Source organism: Dysidea avara, chromosome 1 (genome assembly GCF_963678975.1).
Source record: "Dysidea avara chromosome 1, odDysAvar1.4, whole genome shotgun sequence".
In the NCBI taxonomy this organism is placed as follows: domain Eukaryota; kingdom Metazoa; phylum Porifera; class Demospongiae; order Dictyoceratida; family Dysideidae; genus Dysidea; species Dysidea avara.
This window is the reverse complement of record NC_089272.1, coordinates 22,417,793-22,428,169: the sequence shown is the minus strand read 5'-3', so window position 1 is coordinate 22,428,169 and position 10,377 is coordinate 22,417,793. Positions and strand designations below refer to the sequence as shown.

General features: G+C 38.2%; 1 protein-coding gene across 1 annotated transcript; it reads left to right on the top strand.

Moving 5' to 3' along the window:
* The first annotated feature begins 187 nt into the window (after positions 1-187).
* LOC136259386 (uncharacterized) lies at positions 188-8,866 on the top strand. Its single transcript, XM_066052880.1, has 2 exons — positions 188-292; positions 7,526-8,866. The coding sequence occupies exon 2, from the start codon at positions 7,529-7,531 to the stop codon at positions 8,828-8,830; it is 1,302 nt and encodes a 433-aa protein (XP_065908952.1). The 5' UTR covers positions 188-292; positions 7,526-7,528; the 3' UTR covers positions 8,831-8,866.
* Positions 8,867-10,377: the final 1,511 nt, after the last annotated feature.

Here is a 10,377-nt window from a genome sequence, read left to right as displayed (position 1 = left end):
ATAGTAGTAATGGTTGGTTATGTAGTTGTTTGCCAGTGTGTAGTTGTATATAGCAGTTGTCTTAGTTTGTTAATTTACTTTATCTGTTTGCTTTGTGTTTATGCTGTTAATCTGTTATGATAACTCTATTGAGTAAGTTATAAAATATATGCGAAATTCGCAAAATTTTGGACCTCGCACATATAAACCACAACCCACATTCTATAAAACGCCTTCCAAAACGGCGGAAACTGGGCCTGGACGAGGGTAGACAGTGGGTATGTGTGATGGCAAGATATAGTGCACCCAGAAGGTATGGTTTGTATGTGCATACTTGTCTCGCGTGACCATATTAAAACTAGCTAGCTAGCTACAACGGTAAAACGATCTCAGGGCCACGCTACAAGGGGGTGTCACTCCAATAGGCACTGTTCTACGATCTGCGACCACGGTCAAAACTAAAGGTCAATGAACAAAGCCAATTTTTCACGAAGAACAACGGTCAAACTGTTTTTCCAGCACGGTCAAAGCTTCGCGAGTAAGTAGTACACGAAAATATAGCGAAAATAAACGGAACCAGGTCAGTAGTCAAGACAGATTTTCGATGAAAGTTAACGGTCAAAATCGAAAACCGGCTTTGACCGCGGTCGCAGATCGTGGTACAGTGTCTATTGCAGTGACACACCCCCTTGACGCTAGATCGTACCCAAGCAGAGTCAGAGGCGAGGAAGAGTTGCTGGCATGTTGAAGCATTGCTACCATGCATGTAGCTAAAGTTTCTATTTGCTGTTATGGGGTGTTACTATACAGCTATACGATATTCACTGGAATGATACTGACGTTAATTTTGTCTGAGATGTTTCAAGTTCTGCTTTTTTACATGCTGTGATTTGGTCTTGCTAGCTAGAGGCATTCAGGTAAGGCCACCCCGAATATATTCTCTGTTTCCCGCCCACCGGCTGCATCTGGATACAGTCAGCTGTAAATATTCATTATTATTCTGTATTCTTCCATTGTTTTCTTGCATAGCTACTATACAGGCTCAGTAAAAGCCATCTTGTAACAGTGTCAGCTCACATGTCAGTAATGCTGACTCAAGTTGGCATAACTTCACATTTGTGTTATTTTTGCACAAGTAAGGTACATGTTTTTATACAATTTTTTTAAGGTTGTGCCAGGCAAATATGGCTTGAAAAGCTGCCAATCTTATAATGGAAATGGACCACCCATGCGCATACAAATGGACTGGAAACATGCAGAGAATTTATTTGGAGTGGCCTATTAATAGTGTTTTTCTAGTACAGGTATAATTTTCTAGTACAATTCTAGTTCAGTTGCCAGAAATATTTTAAGTTAGTATTAGTTCTAGTATTCATTGTTTAAAACAGTTTTAGTTAGTATTAGTTCTAGTGTTCCTTGTTAGAAACAATAATAGTTTGTATTAGTTCTAGTATCCATGACTGAAGCAATTTTAGTTAGTATTATAGTACCTGTAATTTAGTAAGTATTAGTTATAGTACAGTACTGATGCTAAGAATATATACTTTGTCATACTTATTCATTGCTTTTACAAAAAAAAAAAAAAAAAAAAAAAAAATCACTAACTAGGTGTAATAGAATTATCATCCTATATATACCACTTTGAGAAGTAGAACCTAAATCAAAGATTTTAAAAAAAACATTCTACCTAAACAATACACTTCTTGTTTCTGCGTAAGAAGATCTCTCTAAGTTTTCGTCTGTTGCGCACTTTCATTTCTCCCTTGTCACCTCTCTACCAGAAGAAATTATTCTTTCCACCAGGGCAGTGGTTGCTACAATGTCACAAGCCACTCAAAATGGTAATGGAAAGTTGCCTTTGTTCTTACTCATGCATCTTATACAGTATGTTAATATGTACTTCTAAGTCAGGCTTTAACTTGATGTGCCAGATAGTCAGTTCACCAATTAGGCTCCTGCTAAATCTCAGACAACAGTTGCATTAGTAGTTGCAGTACTAAAAGTTTTAGTTTAGTTCTAGCATCAGTACTATAAAGCTATTTATTTTAGTTTAGTTCTTGTTCAAAAACTTAAAACAACACTTTGTTCAAAAACTTAAAACAACACTTTTCTAGTATAGTTCCAGTTTTTTCAATAGATTGTAATGGAATTATAGTTTAGTTCTAGTTCCTAGAGCTACTATAAAAAGAAAAGGCTGTACTAAAACCACTTTTAGTTCTAGTATACTAAACACTATGGCCTAACCATTAGGCCACTATTTTCTGTTGTTTTTTATCAGCGCCCGCATGCATTTTTAATTTACTGCTGCATGTATTAATTAGGAATTATATAAGCCTAAGTAGGGATCATAGAAATAAAAAGTAATGAAATAAGGGAGGCTGCCTACACCTGAAGATATACTAGTGGACATTTAATCCATTCGCCAGCCTACAAGTACAAAGAGAAATTAGAATTACTTTGGCACAACTGATTGTAGCTTCAAGCTGCTAAATGGGCAAAAACCTACTGCAGTATGCCAAAAGGTACCTGTTGAGCTGAAGGTATGTCAAGCAATGAAAAAGTTAAGTCTGTAGCCTTAGCTGTTGTCGAGTTACGCTTCTCTGAAGGCAGGCAGTCAGTAAGATTTTCTACTCTGTTTCAAGGCACTCTTGGGCTTCTAAACAATACTGCCAAGGTAGAGCTATAACAGCCTGTCATCTGTCATTTTCCTACCCAAAAGCCACAGTGAACGACCAAATTGAAAATGCTCTGACATTATGACCTATCAAAACAAAAGTGTCTAAAAGTCATTGTGTATGAAACTGCTTACTATAATGAACCAATGACCAACCATTGTATGGAACTGCTTACTATTATGGACCAATGACCGACAGTTGCATGTTGATCTGTCATTTTGACAGATCATTTAAGAGACATTATATTGAGTACTATGATGTCGTTAGTTGAATATGATATTGATTGAATGTGTGCCTAACAACGTTGCTAGCAACCAAATTAACTCCAGCTCTAAGTGTTTCTCACCGAACTACAATTGATCCTTCATTGGTTCAGACCGCTTTGTAGGTATTTCTTGCCTGGCCATTCACGAATGCGGCTACTCCGAGCGTCACGAGTGTGGAAAAAGGTGATAACGATTCTTGCACCTTTACGGCTGCTTGTATGTCACAAACCACAACATCTTGTCGTTACATCATAACTTCACAATATGCCCTTCTACAGGTGTATATGAGAGTTAGGATACTCTCCTCTGTATCATACAGTACGGTAGTACTGTATATTAGGGATCATGGAGATTAGGGTTTTCCTAGCCAAAAATTCACCCGAAAACCAGCTTCACAACTCCCTCCTGGGGTATAACCAAGCCCAAAAGTGTCTTCAGTATGATCCTAAAGGCTTCCAATAAATTGTTACAAATTTTTTTTTTAATTGTTCAATGGAAATTTCTATGCCTGCCTGCCTGCCTGCCTGCCTGCCTGCCTGCCTGCCTGCCTGCCTGCCTGCCTGCCTGCCTGCCTGCCTGCCTGCCTGCCTGCCTGCCTGCCTGCCTGCCTGCCTGCCTGCCTGCCTGCCTGCCTGCCTGCCTGCCTGCCTGCCTGCCTGCCTGCCTGCCTGCCTGCCTGCCTGCCTGCCTGCCTGCCTGCCTGCCTGCCTGCCTGCCTGCCTGCCTGCCTGCCTGCCTGCCTGCCTGCCTGCCTGCCTGCCTGCCTGCCTGCCTGCCTGCCTTTAGGCAAGCGTAACTCGATAACGGCTAATGCTATGGGCTTGATTTTTTCACTGTTTAGCATCACTTCATCCCAACACGTGTCTTTTGGCATACCGCAGTATGGACTTACCTTTGTCGTCCTTTGTGTCCCATTTCTTTTTGCTGACAGCTCAAGGTGTCGATTCGCAGTAGCAAGATGCGTGGCTTCCCTACAGCACGTTTGTAAATGGAAATTGTCCATATTTTCTGTGGTAACTAGTCCTGGGCGATACTGAAAATAATGCTATTTGATATATTGACAAGCTTATATTCACGATATGATTAAATATTGAGTATAATTAGATTTGTCAAGCAGTGAGATTAGTAACATTACATAACACATTATTGCATCATATTATATCATAGAATGTGATTTGGTACCAGCCAACAGCTAGAATTTTCCCATAACCAAATTGACTTTCCTTGTAGCTATATAGCAAGTGCAAGAAACACAACCACTAGCCATATTTAACTAGGCGATATAGACGATATTGGCGATTATATTGTCTAGACGATATTATTGTGGCTCTATAATTTACCTCGATACAATATATTGTGTAGTTCAAGCCAATATATTGAAACATTGCCCAGCTCTAGGTGACTGGACTGATTGCAGAAATGATTCTAACACTGTTCTTCATTTGTAACGCTATGTACAGAGGATTGCGGAATGTTTGCATCTACGGAAGTGGAATGCGTATCACGTGTCACGTGATTTCATGTTACGTGGCAATTTCAATTCTGAGTCACTGTATAGTTAGTTTTTCAGCGTGCCTAATATTCACTGTAAATAGCTAGGTAAATGACATGAGTTGTGAAAGGAACAGAACTGCTGCCTACTCCTTAGATATTCATTTAAGGATTGTATATCAAGTGATAGGACTAGGAAAAGCACACAAAGATGTAGCTGAACATTTAAATGTGAATCCTTCCAATGTTATAACTCGTTTTGAACAAACAGGAGATGTAAGTAAGAACAAATATCCTCCAAACATAAGTGTAACAAAACTGTCAGACATTGGGAAGTACTACATCCTAGACCTAGTAATTGAGAAGCCCGGAATCCACCTCAGAGAGATCAATGAAGAATTATTTCAAGCTACAGGCATAGACATCAGTGAAGGTAGAATTTGTCGTTACTTGGAAGAATGGGGGCTTACAAGACAGAAGATGGCAGTGACTGCAACTCAACAGAATGATCTACTGAGAGTCCAGTATTTGATAGATATATCTATTTTCAGCAGTCACCCAGAATTTTTTGTCTTCATTGATGAAATGGGATCAGATAAATGAGATCAAAGGCGTAAATTTTCCTATAGCATGAAAGGTAGCACTCCTACTATACACAGGTTTTTGTTTAGAGGTCAGCATGTTTCCACTATAGCAGCTATGACATGTGATAGAATTATGGATTTTACAACTTGTGCAAGGGGAGTTACAGCAGATGTATTTGACAGATTTTTATTTGTTGCCCCACTTACAGCCTTTCAATGGAGTTAATCCATGTAGCATTGTAGCCATGATACACCATACAGGAGATGTCATACAAGACTTGGAGCAAGCAAGGTTATTGGTGTACTATCTGCCACCGTTTAGTCCAGATCTTAACCCAATAGAGGAAGCCTTTAGTAAAGTGAAGTCTGTACTTAAAGCAAATGAAGAGAATTGGGATAACTTTGACGTTGAAACAGCAGTTTCAGGAGCATTTAATTGTATAAGTAATGAAGACTGTAAAGCTTGGGTATTACATTGTGGTTGCAATTGAATATTTGACTACACATGCACACGCATATGAACATACATGCCATCGTAGCTACTCCACAAACAAAAAAATCAACAAATGAACAACTTGGTTAATATTAGTGTTTATAGGTTTATTTACCCAATCCCCTCAGCATATGTAGTATACGGTCCTTTTCCTCTTCAAACTCTTCCTTTGACAACACACTATCTTCATAAAGCTCCTTTGGTGTTCTAAACAGCTTCTACGAAGTGAAACAGCTTTCAGAGGGGAGATTCCCTTTCCACTACTGTCGCAATCCAAACTCTGAACAGGAGATCTAGGTGGATTACAGGCTTTAACAATAGCCGTAGCTGCTTCTGCAACTATACTCGCCACCCCTTCTTTGGCAGTTTTTTTAGAGTTACCCACAACTTTGTCTGTAATCAGTGGGATGTTTGGGGGTGTGTCATCATGATGGCCACTTTGAACCAACTTAGCCTACAATCGTAACTTTACATTCTCCATGTCAGGATGTTTCTCCTTTAATTTGTCAACTATATCCTGCAGGTCATCTCTTTTTTCTCTGGGCTCGCTTCTTTGAAGGTGGTTCTCCGCTGTCCTCTTTAGGTGTGGGGACTTCACACCAGAATGTTATCCTGGAGCCAGATGGAAATTCTGTGTACATCTTACGAATATCCCTATCATCACACAGCCACTGCTTCGCCTGGTTGGGAGGTTCTAGGTATCCTACTTGAAAATTCGTAGAAGCTGTATCCGAAAATTCTTTTGGGAAAAGTAACCATTAATTTAAACCTCAAATACCATATTGATGAAAACTTTTCATCCATATCATGCCAATTTCTCAAAGTGAAATCGCTCTTCTTCTTTGGGTTGACAAAGCGAAACAAGAAAGTGTATTTAGATGGGGATTGAGACAAACTCACGCTGGAACAATGGCACTTGATTGTGGTAGAGTTCCCAATGATAGCAATAAGTTAGATAAACCCATTTGTAGATTTCCTGTTGAAACACTGGTACGGGTTCCCGCCATTTCGCTCGTAACCAAAGCTCCTAGGACATGCTTACAAGTAAATAGGTCAATATGATATATATACAGTATCCGTTGTAACATTTTGCAATCCTCTGTAATGGGCTGAACATAGCTGAAAGCGAAACGTAATGGCCGCTGCACTTTCGAGGCAGTAATTGATAGTTGGGGCGTGCGAATCGTCATATTTTCGTGGTGACTGGATTGTTGCAGAGGCACTTCTTCTGTTTTTTGTCTGTAGTGCTGTGTAACAGGCTGAACAGTGGAAAGTGAAGCATAAAGGCCACTGCACTTTCGAAGCAGTTTTTGATAGCTAGGGCACGCGTACAGATGAAAACATTAATTCTGGCACCATCCTTTCTTTTGATGCGGCATGCGTGGGTTCGCCAGTCATAATAATGTTACAAAAAAGTAAACAAACAAGTTCAAGGAAAAATTAGAAATTTTAAGTTCGATTAGGGATCATAGAAAAAAGTTGGGAAACAAGGGAGGTCACTTACACCTGCAGATATACTAGTCAATATTTAATCCCTAATTCAGTCTTGGTCTTGGGTATAGACTGGATTAGGATTAAATGTTCGCTAGTATATCTGCAGGTATAGGCGACCTCCCTTGTCTCCCTACTTTTTTTCTATGATCCCTAACCGAACTTAGAATTTCTAATTTTTCCTTAAACGTGTATATTATGAACTCTTGGTAGTATATATATGCAGTTTTTCACAATTATACGTACCTTGCCTGCCTACTGGATAGTCTGTGTACATATAATCATAGCTAGTTCTCTAAATCAAAGTATTATCAATTCTTGCACATTCAGAAACTGACTGTGTGTAAACCAAAGGATTGTCATGTATGGCTAATTACCTGGAAAAGTCCTATAGTCCAGTCCAGTAAATGATCTACCTTTTAATCCATACCAATATGATGCTTAATGTGTGTAGCATCACTGCATATTATACATGTACATTGCAATATTAACTATTAAATGTAATACATGATTGCAGATGGTGTTACAGTATTATTTTATTTGTAGGTTATGAGGCCAAGGAAAGTTATTTTAGTATTAATGACAATGCTGTTCATTCTGGGTTTACTGAAATTCTGCATACAGCCTAGTACAATCAATAAGAGTACCCCTGATATTACAACAACACATGCTCCTCCTAATACTGTGAAACCTAAAAGTGATCCAGTTTGTGGATTTGTTATTAGCAGTTCTTTCTGGGAACAGCAAGTTGGTGCTGCTTTGAACTTGTGGGCACTCTCACAATGGTCTAAAACAGTTGGTGTTTATCCTGTTGAACCATTTGTTGTGCAGTCAAAGTTTGTGTTACCTAAATGCGTTTCAGACATTTCAGGACTTTTACGATTTCGTGATTACTTTGATATACAACATTGGAATAAAATTTCTGCTGACTTACAGCTAATGCCTCTGATTTCATGGGAATCTTTTGTACAAAATAAATCTTCAAACCTTATTGTTGCTATTGTTATCCTGTTAGATATCCATGCTGTAGAGAAACACAGTATTGGATGTGACATCAAGTTAAAACAATTCCTTGCAAGCAGTGCATTTAAACTTGCTTCTGAGTTGAACTTTAAAGTTGTAAGAAAAGTGTGCTTTATGTTTGCTGGCAATAGTACAACTGTGCCTAAGTTCAACACCAAGTTATATGGTGAGTTTAATCCAAAAGAGGTTACTGTGTGGTTTTCTCTTTGGCCAGGAATTAACCCATTCCGCATATATTTTAAAGAAAGAGAATACTGGAGGAACAATAAGCCAATGAATTCAATCCTCCCTAGTAAAAGAATTATTGCAGACAGTCAAAGATATGTCCATGACGTTATTGGGACAACATTTGGCAATTACATTGCAGTGTCATTTCGTTCTGTGAAAAGAGCTAAAAGATTTCAAGGATCTTTTTCTACAAGCTGGCAGCAAAAATTTTTTGATACTTGCATTACACAAATCAAGAAGAAGATAAATAGCTTAGGATCAGATGGAAAGGTTTTTTTGTCTATGGATCTCGGGAGGTTTGGCGATGCTTCAGCTGTAAAATACATGCATGAGGATTTGATAAACTTTATTTTAAATAATGCCATTCACATGCTATATGGAAACATGACAACTTTGCAAGAATATGAAAAAAGTTTTGTAGCTGTCACTAATGGAATAGAGGATGCTGGATACATTGCTGCCCTACAGAGTACCATAGTTGAGAATTCACAGTGTCTTATTCTGTTTGGTGGTAATTCTAATTTTCAAAGAAATTTATTAACAAATTACCTGCACATTCATTCAACTAAGTGTGTAATAAAAGTATGTTATATTGAATAAATACTCTTAATATCATTTGTGTGGATAGCTAGAGAAGTATTAAACTATTAAGGAACTGCCTTCAAACCAGGAGCTAGTAACCATCTTGCTGCCCTAGCTTTGCTTCACAAATAAATTGTTTTTCTGAATTTCTGTAAATTACAATGCATATGAGCCAACAGCAGCATAGATGCATACAGAAATGGACTTTAATATACTGTATTCTCTAGGGACACAATGCAATATTGTGTAGAGTATTAATGACAGTGACATTGAACTGTTTAAAACTAATGTTGGAAAGGTAGTCACAAAGTTCTACATGTTGGAGATTGTTCAAAATTAATAATAAAGTATTCACTCACACAAAGAGTGAAACTCTTGCTCACACTGACAAACTAATTTATACATGAAAAATGACTGTCTATTGAAATTTGTAAATGTGTGCAAGGTCTCTCAACTGCTGGGGAAAAAACTCCATTTAAAAATCCTGGCTACGCCCCTGCAGCTGAGTGGCTACCAAGGGTGGCTCCAGGAATTTTGGCGGCAGGTTCTGTTGTGCACACACTTAAACCTAGGGAGTATGCTCCCCAGGGAAGTTTTGAAAGTTGTGCATTGTGAAATTGAATCTGGTCATTTTTTGCCAAAAAAAACCTTTAAAACTGAAATTTTAGACGTATTATAGACTGCTTATGCTTGCTTCTGCTAGGAAGCAGGCTAAAGAGCTAAGAGGTGGAACAATGTGAAGTTTGGACATGTAATGTGGATATTTTCAGGTCTTAAAGACTGCTTTACAATGTGACTGTTCTATTAGGGTAGTTGATTGCTTTATTAGAGAATTTCGTTCTGAACCCTTTGCAAATCAATCCATGCACTTGAGATCTGATACTTGACTAGTTTCTGGAAACCTCAGAAACCCCCTGGATCCACTATAATGGCACAATTGAAAATTAGAGGTACAAATGTAGATGAATTTTAGGTTTTGCAAATCTAGATAGCTGGCTATGCTTAAATAACTTTTTGCTATAATACACTGCGTGAGATATGAGAGATAACAACCAAATTTGTATGTCTATCTATTTTGCTCAAATGGAAAATAGCAGCTGTATATAAAACAGTCTAGTAAGTGATAAATCTACATGGCAAGTTGTACGTAATTCATTTTAGTACAAAGCCATGCAACATTGCTTTATAGGGTTCAATCTTACTGGAACCTTTAATTGCAGAAGGATTTTACTGGCTTTCATTTAAATAATGTAAAGCTGTAGATCATTATTGATAAAGGTATACTTAGTAAATATGAACATGCTGGCAAGGCAATTTTTACTTCTGTTATGTGCTGGAAAGGAGCCTGCATTAATGGTCTGCTAATTGCATGTACCCATGCAGCCAGAGGTAAATTTACAATTTTGGTGGTTTTGTAAGGCCACATATCTTTAATTGTTAGCTTCCATCCTCACCTGTACATTGCCATTTTCCATGCTGTATATCATTGACTTTTTTAATACTATTCATGGCTGAATGCAGCTATATTAAGTAACTAGATAGCTGTAGTTTTCAGACTCTTAATG

Excerpts from the sequence above, each read along its gene's own strand:
- LOC136259386 (XM_066052880.1), top strand. The coding sequence starts at position 7,529 with ATGAGGCCAAGGAAAGTTATTTTAGTATTAATGACAATGCTGTTCATT.